Consider the following 21,670-nt stretch of genomic DNA (forward strand, 5'->3'; position numbering starts at 1 on the left):
AGAGTGAGTCAATTAGAGTGTGTTCGCCCCCTCTGCTGCTTAACATACGGTGTAATTATTGCTTAACATGTCTTGACATTTACTTCTCAGATTATATGTCTATTTATTTACTATAAACCATAAAGGCATAATTAAATTTACACATACAAGATACAAAGAAATGCAATGACATAAAAACGTGTTGTCGCTATATTATGTATTGCGCTAGTTTCTCTAGTATAAACCTAATTTATTTTCAGGTCAAAATGTCTGCCCAACATCTTCAACGTCAACATCTAGTTACTCGAGTTCAACAATTTCAGATACTACATCAATACCTATCACAAGTTCTAATATTGTTGCAACTTCCGAAAGTACAGTGACCACTTCAACAATCTCAGCTACAATGCCTACAACAAGTTCTAATAATGTTGCAAGTTCAGCTAGTACATCATCTGCAATGACTACATCCACAGGTTTGTGTTTTAAGAGATCAGTCATCTGTTTTGCTTTTCATATTAATTTGCAACGTGAATATATGAATCAAAATACCTCATATTTTGCATTATTTTTATATGGAGCAAGTCAAGTCACGTTTGGCGTGTTTCTGAATTCAGATACAATTAAAGTAACCAGTACAATTATTACTGTCACGTGTATACTGTTTATAAAAACAGTAGACTTATGTAGTAAATGACAATGTAAAAATGTCCAATATTTGGCATAAAATTCATTTGGCATATAAATGAAATTCAAATCAATTTAGTATTCGTTGTACAATTTGTTTTTCTTCATTTTGTTTTAACAACAAATGTTTGTTTGAAATATGGCAAACTTCTAGAACAGGCCATCAAATTATGACTCATAAATATTTAACGTTCACATTTACCACGAGCTCCTATTGTAATGTGCTATGCACAACTATTGATATTTGGTCCCATTTTAATGTAATATGCACAACGTATTATAATGGAACTATTTGGACAAAATGTTTGAGTAAGACTATTAAGATTGAAATTTTCTCTAAATCGTATGAAAAGTAATTTTTCGTTAAATTATATTGACAGTAATTTTCCACTAAAATATATTGAGAGTAATTTTATTTATTTCTGTGTTACAACTGTATACTATTTTAATAACGAGCCAGTGAAAATCCCGTGTGTACTATATATTTCTCTTGTGTCAGAAAGTCAGCAAAATTATGACTCGGGAAGTTGTGTAAGTTGAAGAACAAGCAATTTCCTAAAATTTCCCTTGATTGAGTAAGCCAGGAGATTCGCAAAGCAATTTCCTAAAATTTCCCTTGATTAAGTAAGCCAGGAGATTCACAAAGCAATTTCCTAAAATTTCCCTTGATTAAGTAAGCCAGGAGATTCACAAAGCAATTTCCTAAAATTTCCCTTGATTAAGTAAGCCAGGAGATTCGCAAAGCAATTTCCTAAAATTTCCCTTGATTAAGTAAGCCAGGAGATTCACAAAGCAATTTCCTAAAATTTCCCTTGATTAAGTAAGCCAGGAGATTCACAAAACAATTTCCTAAAATTTTCCTTGATTAAGTAATCCAGGAGATTCACAAAACAATTTCCTAAAATTTTCCTTGATTGAGTAAGCCAGGAGATTCACAAAACAATTTCCTAAAATTTTCCTTGATTGAGTAAGCCAGGAGATTCACGCGTTTCTTGAAGCGAATAAGCTGATGCAGCATAATTGTCTGTCTGTTGACGTACTCAGACGCAGTCGGTTTCAATGAGAAGAGACGAGAACCTCGTTCTGACTCTAAATGATCGAACACAAGTACATAGACGAATGTCCACATTTGGCCATGAGCATACTTTCAAAATTGCGTATAAATTAAGAACAACCTTGTGCAAAGTTAGTTCGTTCATCGAGAATGGGAAAGAGTCTGTCTTTCCTTATAACCGTTCCCATTGTACGTCCGCTTGCCATATTCCCCAAGATGTAGCCGTATCTACACCGGTAGGAGTACACCCTTTTGTTAAGCGGACCTGAAATCTTTCCATCTCTCTCACTCTAACCCTGAGCAAAAACAATTCTTAACTTATGAGTAATTCCTCGTCATAGCAAGAAATAAGAAGTAGGTTATGATCAAACTACTTATCATAACAGATCCCATTGTAATGTGTTATGTACATCGTCTTATAGTGGATGACATGACCGAGCAGTTACTATGTCCTGTATCGTCCACGTCAAAACTGTATTCATCTGCGTCTTGTTTCACAAAAGTACTCCTAGAACAATTTAACGAAGCTGTTTTTTAAACAAAGGTCATTCGATATCTATTAACGGTAAGACTGTATCATAAATTCTTTCACAAAGCTAGCTGAGAAACATCGTTCAAAGTCATCCCAGAAACTATCTGTTATTTAATTCACATGCATACAATTTGCACAGTGTCAGTTCTCCACCAAATATGACGGCCGCCATGTAAAGATTATCATTGCTCAAAAACGGGCGTTAAACTAAAAAATCACAAATCATCTGACAACCTCAACTAATATTGCTAGTAAGAACAACAACACGTGTCTAGTAGGTAATTATACATTCCTAGTGGATACAGATGAAATTGCCAGTAGGTAATTATACATTCCTAGTGTATACAGATGAAATTGCCAGTAGGTAATTATACATTCCTAGTGGATACAGATGAAATTGCCAGTAGGTAATTATACATTCCTAGTGAATACAGATGAACGTGCTAGTAGGTAATTATACATTCCTAGTGGATACAGATCAAAGTGCTAGTAGGTAATTATACATTCCTAGTGAATACAGATGAAAGTGCTAGTAGGTAATTATACATTCCTAGTGGACACAGATGAAAGTGCTAGTATGTAATTATACATTCCTAGTGGATACAGATGAAATTGCCAGTAGGTAATTATACATTCCTAGTGGATACAGATGAAAGTGCTAGTAGGTAATTATACATTACAAGTGGATACAAATAAAAGTGTTTTGATATTTTAACATCAGGATCCTGGTGATAGTGGAAATAAGTTTGGGAAAGAAGTATAATCGTGCAATCCTTGTCTCAAAGAAGTATAATCGTGCAATCCTTGTCTCAGTGAAGTATAATCGTGCAATTCTTGTCTCAGTGAAGTATAATCGTGCAATCCTTGTCTCAAAGAAGTATAATCGTGCAATCCTTGTCTCAGTGAAGTATAATCGTGCAATCCTTGTCTCAAAGAAGTATAATCGTGCAATCCTTGTCTCAAAGAAGTATAATCGTGCAATCCTTGTCTCAGTGAAGTATAATCGTGCAATTCTTGTCTCAGTGAAGTATAATCATCGTGCAATCCTTGTCTCATTGAAGTATAATCGTGCAATATTTGTCTCAATGAAAATAAAATATTCATTACTTTGGTTACTACACAATGCATTCTATTTGGCTCGAAGCAACCCCCACCCTCACTGCAAATTGGAAATCAATCTGTAATGGCAATATAATAATTTCTGAAAGTTATATTTAATATGTTTCTATTTCTCTCTGTATATAAGTTGTCTTTGGGTACAATCAATAGGATACAATCAATAGGATAATGAATAAATTAAATGCTAAGTGAAGTTCTCCTTTGGCAAAGTCAACGTTAATCATCCGTACCCTGAAACATTATGTTCTGCTCTAACACAAATCATTTCTGTGGCATTAGAGTAAAATCTCAGAAATAAACTCGATATGGTTCGTAATAAAACTTTACGATTTATTAGTAACTTTACGATTTATAAGTAACTTTACGATTTATAACTAACTTTGAACCCAGATCACGCATCTATGACTTTGAAAGCTGAGGATAGAGTAAAACGGGAAATCATACATTTCACACTTTTATGAGATATGTCCATTTTATATGAGTCAGAGATTTGTAGTGATTAATTATCACGAGACCTGCAGTAGTAGATTTAATTTTGATGCACCATGTTTCAGTAGTGTAGCCTTGACAGCTTTCTTTTCTGTAAAGGACTGTAACCAATTGTGTCAAAACGTTTTTAAATAAAATTATTAATTCAAATCCGCTTTTTCTTTTCAAACAAAATAAACCAATAGAATATAAAGTAACTCAATAGAATATAAAGTAACTCAATAGAATATAAAGTAAATCAATACAATTTAAGCAAAACAATAGAATATAAAGTAAATGAATCGAATATATTAGTGTTGTTCCGATTATCGATTATAATTGATCATCAGTTGGTTGAGCGAACCAATAAGATAATCGATTGTGAAACCCCATAATCGATTATGTGTAAAGGGAGACTACTTTTTAGTTGCATGCAAAGCACAAAGGTTAGCAAAACTCCCAGCCACTAAAGCTGACCTGAGATTTATTAATTCCCTTCACAACTACAAATATAAAACCATATATTTCATAGGTGCAGAATTTCATAATTAGGAACATATAGCAATTATTACAGGATCAAGTTGTTAAATAGTTGAGTTAATACATTTAAACACATTTTGTTCATTTGTTTTAGTTTTAAATGCAACATTATTTGTAGTATTTGTAAACAATGACAAACAAGAAAACCATGTCCTTCTACACTTAAAATTGAAAACACATCACATATGAATGAAAAGATTTTGGGGGATTGCAGCATTATTTCAGTTGCATATCACTTATCAGCCATAAAATGTTGCGTTTATTTAACAAAGATGTAGAACAAAAATAACACACAACACAATAGACAAAAATGTAATATTATTATCAGGTTAAAGTATACATGTCGTTAATATTGATTACTCCTGTACATTTACTAACATCTTGAACTATTGATCAAAGATATAACTAAATAACAAACAAAAATTAAAATTTGCTCTTAGTAACCGATTATAATCCATTATCAGTCGGTTAAGTGGAACCTATTATCGATTATGAATTTCTGACCGATTCCCATCACTAGAATATATATTAACTCAATAGAATATAAAGTAAATGAATAGAATATAAAGCAAATCAATAGAATATAAAGTAAATCAATATAATATAAAGTAAATCAATAACATACAAATTAAATCAATAGAATATAAAGTAAATCAATAGAATATGAAGTAAATCAATAGAATACAAATTAAATCAATAGAATACAAATTAAATCAATATAATATGAAGTAAATCAATATAATGTGAAGCAAATCAATAGAATATAAAGTAAATCAATACGATACAAAGTAAATCAATACAATACAAAGTAAATCCATACAATACAAAGTAAATCAATATAACATGAAGTAAATCAATACAATACAAAGTAAATCCATACAATACAAAGTAAATCAATAGAACATGAAGTAAATCAATACAATGCAAAGTAAATCAATAAAACATGAAGTAAATCAATAGAATATAAAGTAAATCAATAGAATATAAAGTAAATCAATAGAATATGAAGTAAATCAATAGAATATAAAGTAACTCAATATAATACAAAGTAAATCAATAGAATACAAAGTAAATCAATAGAATTCAAAGTAAGTCAAGAGAAAATAGTTCAATGGTGTTTTATTGGAATGAAGTGTTTTAGTGCTCCCTATTATTTCTGAAATCAGCTTTTACATATTTTAACACTGACTGAAATCTCATAATTCAGTAAAATATATAATTTCAAATTGCCAAACGTACCCTTTGTTTCAGGATATTGATCCATCAGGATCACAGTTTGTTTTGAACACTGTTATGGGTCAACCTTGATGGAAACTTTTAACAAAATATGTTATTCGTTTTTTCATATCATTACGGCTTTTTTGTCTTAAAATAAGTAAAAAAATAGCGTGAGAATCATCATGGTTTTGAAAATTCAACTAATAATTTATATTCATAGAATACGAAGTGAAAATATAAAAAGAACTTACAGTATTGCGAAATAATCTCCAAATTGTCCTAGAATGTCGAATACAAGTCCTAATGAATAAAGGTTGAACAAACCATCGCCTGAAGTGTGGAAGTGCCTGTGGTGGCCAGTTTCCTAGTGATATTCCAATAGTCTTTTGTTCAACCACAATAATACAATCCAAGAATATATCCTTATTTGAAATTTCCCTATAAATTCAAATCTCTATTTGCAAGACTTTGTAGCACTTTGTAGTTCCAGAGATGATAAATGAAATAATTTGAATAAATAAATTCCAGCCCAAAAGAAATACTAGACACAATAGTAATGCAACGATTCTGCTCAGATCTTATGCACGAATAAAAATTTTCTTGAACAACAAGATTATATAGTCATCTACTTGACCTCAGGTCACAATTAGCATTTTCTAAATGAAAAATAATATTACCTATTGGAAAATATTATTCTGGAAGATTCCAAATGTTTACAAGATAAAATCTTAGTTATAATTAGAAGGCCTATTACTAAAATTATAATATACGAACATGGTAAACACGATTGCATTGACCCTGATAAAAGAATGATCCTAATATTTAAATGTTATGTATTTTTTTATAACTCCTGGTACATGGCTTTATCTAATTTTTATAATTTTTATTCATGACTGTAATGTGTACAGAATATCTTTAGTTCAGTCTGGCATCGTGCGTTGAGTATAGTATTACATATGATTTATGATTAGAAGTTTACGTATGTGTTGACAATTAGTACTAATAATCTTAATAATATGACTTAAATGGCGTATATGAGTAGTTTCTCAGTAACTCATGGGATATCGATGTTTCTAGAATAATTATGTGGCTTCCCATTGGTTGCGCGAGGTTACGTGAATAATCTTAAATGACGGAAAATCAATAGTTTATGTTGACACATGGGGTCTATTGCGAAGTCGCAATATAAGGTGTATATAAAGAGAAAGTTAAGCAATCAGATTCATTCAGAGTTTTGGTGTTATTCACACTTATTGTGGTCCTGATGTATGTTTGCAGACTATTTTATCATGTACTTTGACATTGTTTGAGAGAAAACACATTTGTCTGGACTGTTCAGTGGAAATAGAAAAAGTGCTCATTATGGGGACTATAATATTATTCTGGAACTGTTATAAATCGTTCGAAAGAATTCTGGACAACGCAATCTTGACAACGTCACTGTTCTTGGAAGACCAACATATTTCCGGTATTGAAGTTGATAAAGAACTTTGTTTTCGTTTAGGACTTTAATAGACCTTTATAGTGACTAGTTTGGATTAGCATCATAATACTGTAGGTTCCTCTTATATTTGTTATTTATAACTTTGACAATTAAATTGTTTGTTTAGTTTGATTAACTTGTTGGTTTTGGTTCTTTTCTGTTGCTTTAGTTTGTGACCATAGAGGCGTAACATAACCCCTACTCTTAGAGAAAATATTAGCTATATTTTAGTTGTTTACAGATGTTTTAAAAAATCAACTATTCGGGTCACGTAGGAATTTTGTTGACAAGGTCAAGTCTAAAAAACAATTGTCCATAGCATATAATGAAATCAACAACATTAAAAAGCTAATAATGCAAATTAAATATACATAACACTATGTATGTATGTATGTATGTATGTACGTATGTATGTATGTATGTATGTATGCATGTATGTGTTGCAAAATGTTTATCGTGTTTGTATAATGTTATGTGTGAATGTCCTTTAATCATTATGCGTATGAATGTAATATTACTTGATATTTGCTTATCCTACCTAACAGTGTATTATTATTATTGTTATTATTATTATTATTATTATTATTATTATTATTATTATTATTATTATTATTTGCTATAGGCTACAGCTCGATATCAACAGTGACACCAGCGACAAGAGCCACAACAACCCCGGTACTGAAATCACTTCTATTGCTTTCTCCCGTCCTCCCTTTCTTGCATTCCTAATGGCATCAGCATCATGGAAATGAAGATATGATTTTAAATTGTTCAGTCAAATAAGTACATGAATGTTCTTAAATTATGCACAATTCAGTCCCTGTATCTCGCGGAACATTTATTATCCCAATGTCTATAGTAGTAGTGAAGTGGGATACTATAGGGTCTATGGGACTTACCATTAAAAACACCCCTGGGACGATATAGGGTCTATGTAAATTTAACATGGACAAAAACCCTGGGACTGTATAGGGTCTATGTAAATTTAACATTAACCACCCTGGGACTGTATAGGGTCTATGTAAATTTAACATGGACAAAAACCCCTGGGCCTGTATAGGGTCTAGGGGAATTAGCATTACAGACCTCCCTGGACCTGTATAGGGTCTATGTAAATTTAACATTAACCACCCTGGGCCTGTATACGGTCTATGTAAATTTAACATGGGAATATAGCTTGGGCCTGTTGAGCGTCAAGGGGAATTAACATGGGAATATAGTTTGGGCCTGTATAGCGACAAGGGAAATTAACATGGGAATATAGTGTGGGCCTGTTTAGTGACAAGGGAAATTAACATGGGAATATAGTTTGGGACTGTTTAACGACAAGGGAAATTGAACATGGTGGGGATTTGGGGTCAGAGTTCTCCCCCCAATTCTACAGACAAGCCTACACTGGATACCCCCTCAGTCAGCTGGTAGAAGCCGCTGACTACAGTGTCGCCCATCATGGCTACGCATTTCTTGATATCAAGAATCATGAGACTAGGAGTGCGGGAAAGATCGTGAGGGCGAAAGAGAGACGTGGTACCTTCTGGCAGAAAAAAACAGCCCTTTTTAGGGCTCCAAAAGATTGCCTTTAATTAAATAGGGAACCATATTTGGCTTGGTGTCCCTCCTTGACTAAACTATTCTCGAAACAAACTTGACCCATCGGAACACCACAACAAACTTAACTTGTTAAACCTAACAGTGACAAAACTTGTATATGTCGCTTAGACATATTAATTTAAATAAGACCAGTATGGCTATTTTTATGTACACTAAGTACTAATATTAGATAGATACGTTAGGAAGTAGGAAATTTAACAGACTCGTTAGATTTGAACTAACTGCACAGGTGGTTAACACATTATTGGTACTTTTTATTGTCCATTAGCAAAAACGGGACTTGTTTTGAAATAAGTACGGGCTGGCGTTTTGGGGAGTACTTAACATCCATGGCTGGCTTGCTGAGCACCTTTTTCCTCCTTTACCACGCTCGGACATCGTACACGTGGCAGAATGTGGAACGATTTCCACCTGCCGCACGCCCATGTGTCCTAATGAAACGTCATCGCTGCCGACCAATCGTAGCGGGCTTTACATACTGCTTGGGTTGACACCTGAGGCATTTCAAACCAACTAAGAAAAATGAGTGTGTGGTGAGACTATTCCCACTCATGTTTAAAGCCTTTCAGTCAGGTTGTTAAGGACTAGTTAGTCCTACACCTGAGTGGCTAAATTTAAAAGTAGTCTGTGAGTACATAAAAGCCTGGGGGATGAGGCTCTCTTTCCTTCCCCAGGAGTAATTAAAAATCGCGCAGTGCGTGATTAAACCAGTGATACATGCTCCAATGGAGCGAAAATCACTTTAATTCAAGTAATCAAGCAAGCAAGTTCGGGTTCCGTCTCTAGCACTCTTGATGACACCAACTGTCTGGGTTATTTTCTTTCTTGCAAGCCCCTATGTTCCACTTCTGTTTGTGATAATAACTTTTGATACTTCGCATTTTCTAAAGTGGAAATCTTTACAAGCCGTACAAAATACAAAACTTATATGACTTTGGCTTTTGACACTTACACAGACTCTTCACTTTATAAGTGTCACGAGAAAATTGTTTATCCAATTTTTACCGTTTTCCAAAACACGCACACACTTGCAGCTTGACCAGAAATATGTACATCTTGTTTTGTGAATAAGTCACAGACAAGTCCAAGCATATATAGGTGGTTATGAACGTTAGGAATATCCCTCATTTTTCAGAAATATCAAAGCTTTTATGTGCATTTTCCCTTTTCCACTCTATATTAGTGCTTAGATTTGTTCCAAAAAAGAAAAAAGAAACGAAACAATTTTGAAAGAAAAACAACTGAATTTTGAATTCAGGTTTCTCTCTGTTTATAATTTTTTTCAAGTTGATGGTGCATGACAGATTACATTCGCCTATCTTTCCAAAGTGAGAGACATTTCTTCACATGTCATTGCCTTTGTTAAATTCGGTTTCATTGGTTAGTTATCGTTAATCTTTAATTTTTTATGCATTTCTTTGTGATAGAAGATTTAAGGCTTTCTAGTGTTGTAACGGTATTAATGTTGTTTAGTCTGTTGATGAAATTATTTATAGCAAAGTGCTTAAGATTTTTCAGTTTTTTCTTATTTCAAGCCCTACAAAAAGAGACCAAGTTTGTCTTGAAAGAGGATTGAAACTCTAAATTACACGGGCGTGAAGGAAAACATCGTTGTGTTCATTCTTAATCATGCTTGCCGTATCTCTTTGTGTTTTAGAGGTCATATTTCTTCTTAAGTAAATACACGCATCAATAGACAGACAGACTGGGTCATCATCCTTGAGGTTCACTGTACTTTCGGTTCTTTACTTCATACAAACCCCAAATTAATTATTTTGAAGAAAGAAAAAAGATAGCATGCCCCTCAATACGGTAACACATCTGTTCTGACTCTACCGATGTGAGTGTGAGTGTTTATGTTAAAATGTTAAGTGAGATATAAAAAAAATGGTCAACTTGAAAACGCGAACTAATACTGTGACGCTCAGTATTTTGATATGGTAAGAAGAAATGGTACAATACACAAAGAGGGCTTGTAAGTTCACATTTCAGTCTGTCTGCACTGTAATGGTAACAACGCAAGAGCGTAGGGATTATTATGAAACACAGTCCTAGAACAAAACAATGCATCACCCGTTGTAAGCCATTTCATTGGCTATACTTATTTTCTTACCGCGTTCACTTGGAATTGACTTGAGTAGCTATTCAGACAGTGACGAGAATGGCAATGCTTTACTGGGTCTATCCTATAGGCGATTTATATAAAAAAAATTAAACTAATGCACGAACAATCGTACCATAGGCGATCCCATGGAAATTGTGTCCGTCTTATTGCAAAATACATCAACATTTGATTTAACTGTGCAGATCGCTAGAACAAACCTCTGATAATATACATTTTGAAAAGTGTTGTGTGACACAGATCGTCATTGTCGCTTGGTGTCTGCTTTCTTGTTCGAAAAGAGTTCGTTTCGTCTTGACTATAAAAATTTAATTTGACTAAGTTTTACTCACAACTTGAACTCATACATTTCACGTTGTAGGTGTAAGCCGTCGTTCTCAGTTTTCTGGAAGTTCGTTTTTGCGTTTCTCAGATGTGATACTATTTTTTATGGACCGAACGAAATTTCTTTTGGTGTGAATCAGGACTGGTTTTGTGGCATAATTGGAGAGCATTGATTAAAGCTCAGTTATGTCGTCTTCGAAATCGCTGACACGGATTTGAACTAACACTTCAGGTCTTATGTGAGGCGACACGGCACGTCATTGCCTTTTACTTTCTCAATGAAATCGTTTCATCTTATTGTAAAATTACATTTGACTAGTTTTCATACGCAGCAGGTCCCTGTATATCGGGAGAGTGTCTTAGCGTCAGAGTAATCATTCCACTCTCAAACGATCAAGAAGATGGAAGAGTCAGCACAGATCGACCTGTTGGTCAAATATTTGCTAAAAGTCATACGAAAGCATAATTCACAGGCGAAAGTGGCAACAACACTTACTGTTTTGGTAGTTTTTTTGATGAGAGTCATACGAAAGTGTGTAAGTGCTAATGAAGTTTATTATGTCTGCAAAGGTAAATGGGCATTTGTCTCCAGAATACCTGCTTCGTCTAAGAAAGAGAGACCAAAGTCAAGATACCTAATATCGTTGTCGGGAGAAAGGACACTGGGATTCAGAGTGCCCTACGAGAAAAGAGAAGAAACAGAAACAAGACGAAAAAGAGAAGAGAGATTCAGAAGAGGAAGAAATTGAAGATGAGGAAGAACTTGTGCCAGTGAAGACATGGAAATGGAAAAAATTGACAATGTGAGCCGATACATTGGCCCTGATGTGAAATTTCATACTAACTTCTAAAAGAGAATAGACCAGAAAGAAGACGTAAGTGTCTCTTGGTCTTGACATTGTATAATAAGGATGGCGTGTTTTGTTTTTACTCACACTTTATGAAATTGTGCTTTTTCACCTCTCTCTATCTCTCTGGATCATGTTTTAGTTAGAATTGAAATAGAAGGATGTTTTCCTTCACGCACGCTCTTTAGGCATGCAAGTCGGTAAACAATAGTCAGTCTATTCATCCATCACTTTGTGTCTTGATGTTTCCTAAATCACACACTGATGCCATAAAATAACGGGTTAAATGGGTTTTGTAGTGTTGGGTGGGGGTGGGGTGTAGGTGTTTGGCAGAGTTGGTCATTGCAGATGAGGGCTTAGGTGCTTTCAAAAAGCTTGTTCTTCTTCACTCTGTGTTGATGGAATATAATGGGTCATTTTCTTCACTCTCTGTTGATAGTATATATAAAGGGTTATTTCTTCACTCCGTGTGGATAGTGTATAATGGTTTTCTTCTTCCCTCTGTGTGGTTAGTATATTATGGCTTTTTCCTCTTCCCTCTTTGAGGATAGTGTATATTGGGTTATTTATTTCTTCTTCCCTCTGCGTGGATTGTAGATATGGGGTTTATTTTTCTTATATCTCACCTACGTGTGGATAGTAGGTATGGGATTTGTATTCTTCCTCTTCCATGTGTAGATAGTATATTTGGGGTTTGTATTATCTCCCTGCTGTGTTGATAGTATATTTGGGGTTTGTTTATTCCTCTTCCCTCTGTGTGTGTGTGTGTCTGTCTGTCTGTCTCTGTGTGTGTGTGTCTGTGTGTGTGTGTATGTGTGTTTGCGTACGCTGTGTAGATCGTATATTTGGTTCTTTTTTTCTTCTTCCTCCCGAGTGTGGATAGTATATTTGGGGTTTGTACCCGTTAGCGACGTTGTGTGGATAGTATATTTGGGGTTTGTATGCGTTCACGTACGCTTGTATGGATAGTATATTTGGTTTTGTTTTCCCTCCCTTCCGTGTGGATATTATATCATGGGTTTGTATGCGTTACCGACATTGTGTGGATAGTATATTTGGGGTTTGTATGCGTTCGCGTACCTTTGTGGAGATAGTATATTTGGGGTTTGTACGCGTTATCGACATTGTGTGAATAGTGTATTTGGGGTTTGTATGCGTTCGCGTACGTTTGTATGGATAGTATATTTGGGGTTTGTTTTCCCTCCCTTCCGTGTGGATAGTATATTTTGGGTTTGTTTGCGTTAGCGACGTTGTGTGGATAGTATATTTGGGGTTTGTACGCGTTAGCGACGTTGTGTGGATAGTATATTTGGGGTTTGTATGCGTTCGCGTACGTTTGTATGGACAGTATATTTGGGGTTTGTATGCGTTCGCGTACGTTTGTATGGATAGTATATTTGGGGTTTGTATGTGTTAGCGTACGTTTTTTTTGTGTGGGTAGTATATTTGGGGGTTGTACGCGTTAGCGACGTTGTGTGGATAGTATATTTGGGGTTTGTATGCGTTCACGTACGCTTGTATGGATAGTATATTTGGTTTTGTTTTCCCTCCCTTCCGTGTGGATAGTATATCATGGGTTTGTATGCGTTACCGAGATTGTGTGGATAGTATATTTGGGGTTTGTATGCGTTCGCTTACGTTTGTGTGGATAGTATATTTGGGGTTTGTACGCGTTATCGACATTGTGTGAATAGTGTATTTGGGGTTTGTATGCGTTCGCGTACGTTTGTATGGATAGTATATTTGGGGTTTGTTTTCCCTCCCTTCCGTGTGGATAGTATATTTTGGGTTTGTTTGCGTTAGCGACGTTGTGTGGATAGTATATTTGGGGTTTGTACGCGTTAGCGACGTTGTGTGGATAGTATATTTGGGGTTTGTATGCGTTCGCGTACGTTTGTATGGACAGTATATTTGGGGTTTGTATGCGTTCGCGTACGTTTGTATGGATAGTATATTTGGGGTTTGTATGTGTTAGCGTACGTTTTTTTTGTGTGGATATTTGGGGGTTGTACGCGTTAGCGACGTTGTGTGGATAGTATATTTGGGGTTTGTATGCGTTCGCGTACGTTTGTATGGATAGTATATTTGGGGTTTGTATGCGTTCGCGTACGTTTGTATGGATAGTATATTTGGGGTTTGTATGCGTTCTCGTACGTTTGTATGGATAGTATATTTGGGGTTTGTCTGCGTTCGCGTACGTTTGTGTCGATAGTATATTTAGGTTTTTTCCCCTCCCTTCCGTGTGGATAGTATATTTTGGGTTTGTATGCGTTAGCGACGTTGTGTGGATAGTATATTTGGAGTTTGTACGCGTTAGCGACGTTGTGTGGATAGTATATTTGGGGTTTGTATGCGTTCGCGTACGTTTGTATGGATAGTATATTTGGGGTTTGTATGCGTTCGCGTACGTTTGTATGGATAGTATATTTGGGGTTTGTATGCGTTCGCGTACGTTTGTGTGGATAGTATATTTGGGGTTTTTTCCCCTCCCTTCCGTGTGGATAGTATATTTTGGGTTTGTATGCGTTAGCGACGTTGTGTGGATAGTATATTTGGGGTTTGTATGCGTTAGCGACGTTGTGTGGATAGTATATTTGGGGTTTGTCTGCGTTCGCGTACGTTTGTATGGACAGTATATTTGGGGTTTGTATGCGTTCGCGTACGTTTGTATGGATAGTACATTTGGGGTTTGTATGCGTTCGCGTATGTTTGTGTGGATAGTATATTTGGGGTTTTAACGCGTTAACGTACGTTTGTATGGATAGTATATTTTAATTTTGGTTTTATTCTTCGATCTGTGTTTGTGTTTGTGTGTGTGTGTTAGTGTAAGATCGTCTGGATAGTATATTTGTTGTTTTTATTCCTCTTCCCTGTGTGAATAGTATATTTTGGGGCTTTTTTTCCTCTTCCCTCTGTGGTGTGCGTGTATGTGTGTGTGTGTTTGTGTGTGTGTGTGTATTGGTCTCTGTTTGTCCCTATAAAACTCTCTTTATCCCTATCAAATACATTCTACCTACCTACAGTAGCGCGTATTCAGGTCAGCCACTTGCAACACTGTTACCATTTATCCCCTAGTTTCCAGTACAGTGACGTCACTGACGCTGGAAATTTTGAGACTATAAATATGGACTTGGGGATTTCCACAGGTTGTAGCTATACATATGTACTAGAGTTCATAAACAGGAGCGTCACTCAAGCTGAGGCTATAAAAAGATAGTGGGGTTTTCCAAAGGAATAACCCACAAGTTGTAGCTATAAATAGATAGTGAGATTTTATAGGAATTTCAGCTGATTATAGCTATAAATAGAGACATGGGTGTTTATCCACGATGGTCACACCAGTTGATATTGTAAGTAGTTACTAATTTTATCCATTTTAGTCTAAACCATTGTAACTTAAATTTCGGGGATCTGTTTATTTTCCTTTAAATTCTGGGACAATGTCGTCATTTTAGCGTTACTTTTAGTCACATCCATTTTGTCGTTGAGCAGTTCCTTGATTATAGCTATTTATAGCGTCATTACAATTATGCAAATTTTTTAACACCCCAGCAAGATTTCAGGTCTTGGTAATGCTTTATATATAAATCTCAGGCTTGTACTAGTGTATGTCTGTCTCTGTCTCTGTTGTGTTTGGCCCTCTACCATCATTGTCCCTAGACAGGTCCTATACAAATTCCCCATTGTCCCTAGACAGTCCCACCATGTTCAATTTCCCTTGTCGCTAAACAGGCCCACACTATATTCCCATGTTAATTTCTTTTGTCACTAAACAGGCCCACACTATATTCCCATGTTAATTCCCCTTGACGCTCAACAGGCCCAAGCTATATTCCCATGTTAAATTTACATAGACCCTATACAGGCCCAGGGTGGTTAATGTTAAATTTACATAGACCCTATACAGGCCCAGGGAGGTCTGTAATGCTAATTCCCCTAGACCCTATACAGGCCCAGGGGTTTTTGTCCATGTTAAATTTACATAGACCCTATACAGTCCCAGGGTGGTGAATGTTAAATTTACATAGACCCTATACAGGCCCAGGGGGTTTTGTCCATGTTAAGTTTACACAGACCCTATACAGTCCCAGGGTGGTTAATGTTAAATTTACATAGACCCTATACAGTCCCAGGGTTTTTGTCCATGTTAATTCCCATAGACCCTATATTGCTCCAGGGGCTTTGTCCATGTTAAATTTACATAGACCCTATATCGTCCCAGGGGTGTTTTTAATGGTAAGTCCCATAGACCCTATAGTATCCCACTTCACTACTTATAGTGGAGGTTTTTCTGTAATCACTCCACTCCCTGTGTGCGCTTGTGTGGAAGGGTGTGAGATGTAAAGAGAAGAAGTGGTTACTTGTAATCCTTCTTTACAACCGCTTGGAGAATGATAGGAACAATATGAATAATATCTCGTACTAAGCGTGTTGGTTTGTGACCTTCCTGCCAGCAATGGTTTTTGTCGATAGTACTGAACATACAAAAGAACAAAACATAACTGTGCAGGCTGAGACTCGTATGCCATGCAATTGCCTCTGTGGAATGTCTCTCTAGAATGTTAGCATTTTACCACTGTCCTAGCATTCTCGACGAGCGATTTATTGCGTGTGCATATATAGATGATCGTCTAATTTAATTATACAGCTTACGAGATATACATAATCATTCTGCTGTCAGTAATACTGCTTACGAGATATACATAATCACTCTGCTGTCAATTGTACTGCTTACGATATATACATAATCATGCTGCTGTCAATTATACAACTTACGAGATATACATAATCATTCTGTTGTCAATTAAAATACATGCAGCTAACTGATGTAATGCTACTCGACTCTTCGTGACATAATCTTCACACACTAATTTATTCGACGTGGTGTTTTCTTAATTAGTTGTTTTACTCTAAGTTCAAATTGTGATATATTCTAACACGTGTAATCTATTCAAGGCGTCCCTACAGGGTGAAAAGATGAACTTTGGTCGTATTGGTCAATGAGTCAGACGACCCGTGGTTCTGTCCTATGGACGTTTTGGTCGATGAGTCAGAGGATCCATAGTTCTGGACCAGAGTCATAATGGTCAATGAGTCAGATGATTCATGGTCCTGGACTAGAGGCATATTGGTTATTGAGTCGGATGATCCATGGTTCTGGACTTAGATATATTGGTCATTGAGTCGGAGGATCAATGGTACAATACATGAGATGTATTGGTCAATGAGTCAGACGATCCATGGTTCCAGACTAGTGTAGCACTGGTCAGTGAATCAGAGGATCCATGGTTCTGAACTAGCGTAGCATTGGTCAGTGACTCAGAGTATCTATGGTTCTGGACTAAAGTATGATAACAGAATTGTTCTGAGGCATTATAGTTATTTTCTTGACGTATTCCGTGAAATATGGTTTTCGACTATTTGTATTGGTAAATGTCAGATGAACCATGGTTCCGGACTAGAGACGTTTTGGTCAATGAGTCAGAGGATCCATGGTTCTGGACTAGATACGTATTGGTCATTGAGTCAAAGGATCCATTGTTCTGGACTAGAATTATGTGGGTCAGTGAATTAGAGGGATCCATGGTTCTGGACTAGAGACGTATTGGTCAATGAGTCAAAGGATCCATTGTTCTGGACTAGAATCGTGTTGGTCGGTGAATTAGAGGGATCCATGGTTCTGGACTAGAGACACATTGGTCAGTAAGTCAGAGGAGTCATGGTTCTGGACTACGGTAGTATTGGTCAATGAGTTTTAGGATCCATGGTTCTAGGCTCGAGAAGTTTTACTGTTCCAAACATTAGTCTTCATTGCTTCGATTTTGTAAATTCCTTGTGAAACAAATACATCGTCTTCTTCCGGAAGACAGTGTTGTAACCTCTATCAGCATCAATTCACATGTGTGAGTAGTAGGAAGTAGGGGTGTGTCGGAGAGTAACTGTGTTTTTTTTTCCATTCCGAGCGATACGTTAACACAAAAACATCAAATTTTAAAACTGCTAATGCAGTCAATATACGAAGGCAATAAATGTAAACTGTTTACACAGCAGCAGCAGAGGGGCTGTACAGACCGAAACTTTTTGCACAATAAACCCCTCCAGGAAACTATTCCTCGATAGAGGGCTTATTTCGACGAAATAAACCCTTCTATTCAGAATACAGGACAAAAAAAAAATGTCCCCCGAAAACTCGAAGAGTTTCCAGGGACAAACTCGTTGAGTTTGCACTGACAACTTGGGTTACTTCAATAAATCTGAAACAGTTTCCGTGGCGGGGTCGTTATTGAAAAATCCATGGGTCGGGTCCATCCCCTCTGCTGCTCTGGGAAATGAGTTTCCAAGGAAAAACATTTTTATGTTAGCGGAATTAAATCATTGACAAATAAATAATGGCAAATATTGGAGAAGCACATACGACTAGATTAGCTCGAGAACGTCTCGAAGCAATTCAGAAATTTCTTCCTGTCCGTGATAGTGTCAGACAAAAATTACAACTAAGACAGCAAGCACGGGAAGGCTTTGCAGAGACTACGGAGGAATTATTTAAACCCGTGACCAAAGCTACTGAAAAATCCGCAGCTGTTACCAAAGAGGCTTTAATAGAGCAAAGGAAAATTTTACAGGATATTTCAGCTGGACTTAAACCCCCGCCTCCACCCGATGAAGTTGTTGTGTCAGTACCTGCTGGTAAGCGAGTAACAGGGAGAATTACTGACCCCGCCAAAAGATTTACGCCGGATTATATTGAACTTCTTAAAAATGTACCAGAAGAGAAATTACCTGAGACAATACTGTTAGGATTGATTAGAAGAGATGTGTCTTTAAACCCAGAACACGGTTCTATGACAGATGATAATTTTATCAAATATTCGTATCGTATACGTGAAAATAAAAAACAAATCAGCAGGGACGATACAAAATACGATAGACTTGTAGATGCTATACGTAAACTTGAAATTCCACCATCGCAACCTCAAGAAGAAAAATCACCGTTGCAACACACAGAACGACAACAATATCCTTCACGGCGAAGAGCAATAGATCCTGACCTAACTCCGTTAAGTGAATACGAGGCTGCATCTGAAGGAAGTCCGCGGGGCCAAAAATTCAAACAAACTAGGTCGCCGATAATTAGCTTAACAACATCTTCTGAAAGTTTGCCTCAAGACATTTTATCCCCAAGAATTGTACCATCAACAGGGGAGGGTTTAGGATCCGGTTTTATTGCCTGCCCTAATAATATCATCGATGATGTATCACGGTTGGAAGTTCTCATCGGAGGAAGACGTGCCGGAAACAATTCTCCGGAAATTATAAATGAAGCCGCAGATATCTGTCAGAGACTATTTCAGCGTGGCATCATGGATATCAGCATCTACCGGGGGCTCATTGATGAACTCGCAGACGGTTACCACAGCGACTAATAATTAAATTTGCTAGCAAATTCAGTTAGATAAACAATAATTAAATAAAATGATACTACACGATTCTTTTCGCAGACCAAGAAGTGTCAGAGTAGTAAACTCACGATTACCAGTATACGAGGTTGTTTACGGAGATGGAGTCGGTGATGTTGTTAGGGATTTAGTCACAAGAATCGCTCCGAAAGCTGGACCGTTAGCAAAACAATTCGTGATGAAAGCCGCTGATGTTGTCAAGGATAAAGCCATTGGCACTGTTGGTAGTCTTGCCGGGAAAGCATTTCAATCAATCAAGGATCGACTAGCACAGCTGATACGAAAAAAAAACCCAGTCGAGAGGTTGGTGCCAGTAAAACTACCATCCACTGAAGCTATGCCGGCAAATGTTAGTAGCGTAGTAAATAAGGCCGTAAATCAGAAATTAGCTGAGATCGCAACAGCAGGAATTACCTCCAAAGCGTTGCAAGATAGTGTAACTGCTAATTTGATAGCTGGTAGTGGTTTCCGGTGACGATAACATTTTAATTAGATCATCACAAATAATAATAATGTTTGCACGAAAATCCAATGACGCGTTTGATATGTCCAAACCAGTACTTAAAGATGATTCTGTACGTGATTTTCAATATTATTCTTATGAAGCACGTGATCCTAACCAACGCGGAAGAATTGAACTACAGGTCCAGGATACAAGTAGATACTTCTTGCCCGCTGAGGCCTTCATCGAAGTTGAAGGTAGGCTTTTAAAGAATGATAACACTAACTACGGAATCGGCGACCGAGTTGGATTTGTTAACAACGGCATCATGGCGTTATTTAAATCCGCTATTTACATGATAGATGGAAAAGAAATTGAAACAATTCATGATAACGTCGACGTTGCCACAACAATTCTCGGGTTGGCGAGATACTCGGATGATTACACCAGATCAGCCGGACCATCAATGATGTTTGCAAAGGATATAACCGACAGCCCCGAGAACAGGAATGTAACAATGAATAATGCCGGTGACGCAGTTGCATCGATGAACGAAAATTTTAATTTGGGTTTTGCAACACGTAGATCGATGTTAAGTGGAGATGAAGAGTTCTCAGGTGTGATTCCATTGTCTCACATCTTTGGATTCTGCAGAGATGTCCACAAGGTCATATTCGGTGCCAAACACACAGTTGTACTTGTGCGAAAACCTGATGATAATGACGCTATCTGGCGAGATGCTGCTGTTGCCCCTGGTCAGGTAATACTAACTAAACTGTGGTTGTGGATGCCAGTGTTGTCTCCGTCAATCACCGAAGAACAACGACTGTTGTCTTTCATGGACACGGGCGGTAAATCACTGCTATCCTGGAAAACAACAACCACAGACGTTATTCAGGGTGATAATGGTGGGTTGTTTACATGGCATATATCATCGCAACAAGGAGTATCAGCACCACGACATATTTTCATTGCATTTCAATACCGTGCTAGAACAGATAGCCAGGAAAGAAATCCAATGGTATTTGATACACTTGGAGTTTCTGAAGTTTCGTTGAGAATAAATGGGCATCAGGAGCCATCTGAGGATATATTAATAGATTTCGAACATCATCGTGTCGCACGCGCGTATCATCGTCTGATGTCATTTATGGGGCGCGACCTTAATGTAGACACTGGCCTGCAAATATCACAGCGAGACTTTATGAGTTTATATCCGATTTATTACTTTTCGCTGGAACATCTTGATCTGGTTAAACAATCTGTTGTCGACCTACATTTCCGAGCTCGTGTAGGTGTTCCTGCTGGTGGTTACAGAGCGATTGCTGTCATACTCTCCGATAAAGCAATGCTGCTTGAAGGTGTTGGCGGACGAATGAGGGTCATCGACGCTCCAATCGAGAATATGTAACGCAATTAAAATCAAACTTAGGATATAATGTCATACAGTCATGTTAATGTCACCTTGACTTCCGGTCAAACGAAGAAATTGCAATCAAAGAACGCAAGCACGTGCGGGACATCAATAACACTAAAACGAGATCAGATTACTGGTGGTCCAAACAAATTGTCGTTGACTAATACTCAGCTTAAACATTTTAATAAGGCACTAACAGCAAAAACCGGTGTCCGACTTGATTTCTCTGCTGCAGCTATCAAGGACATGACTAAAACCGGTGGAATATTTCCTCTTCTCGCAGCAATACCGGCGTTGATTGCCGCGGCAGCACCAGCCGTAGCAAAAGCCGCAGCACTCGGTGCAGTTGGAACTGCAGCTGGAATGGCA

General features: G+C 36.9%; 1 protein-coding gene across 1 annotated transcript in view; it reads left to right on the plus strand.

Moving 5' to 3' along the window:
- Positions 1-21,670, plus strand: part of LOC149802463 (uncharacterized) — a 70,289-nt gene that overhangs the window by 22,560 nt on the left and 26,059 nt on the right. Inside the window, exons 2-3 of the mRNA XM_089951701.1 lie at positions 240-455; positions 7,703-7,755. Coding sequence (XP_089807827.1) covers positions 240-455; positions 7,703-7,755 — 269 coding nt within the window. The remainder of the gene's footprint in view (positions 1-239; positions 456-7,702; positions 7,756-21,670) is intronic.

The sequence above is a fragment of the Sinohyriopsis cumingii genome, chromosome 3, assembly GCF_028554795.1.
Source record: "Sinohyriopsis cumingii isolate HCF-2022 chromosome 3, ASM2855479v2, whole genome shotgun sequence".
In the NCBI taxonomy this organism is placed as follows: Eukaryota; Metazoa; Mollusca; class Bivalvia; order Unionida; family Unionidae; genus Sinohyriopsis; species Sinohyriopsis cumingii.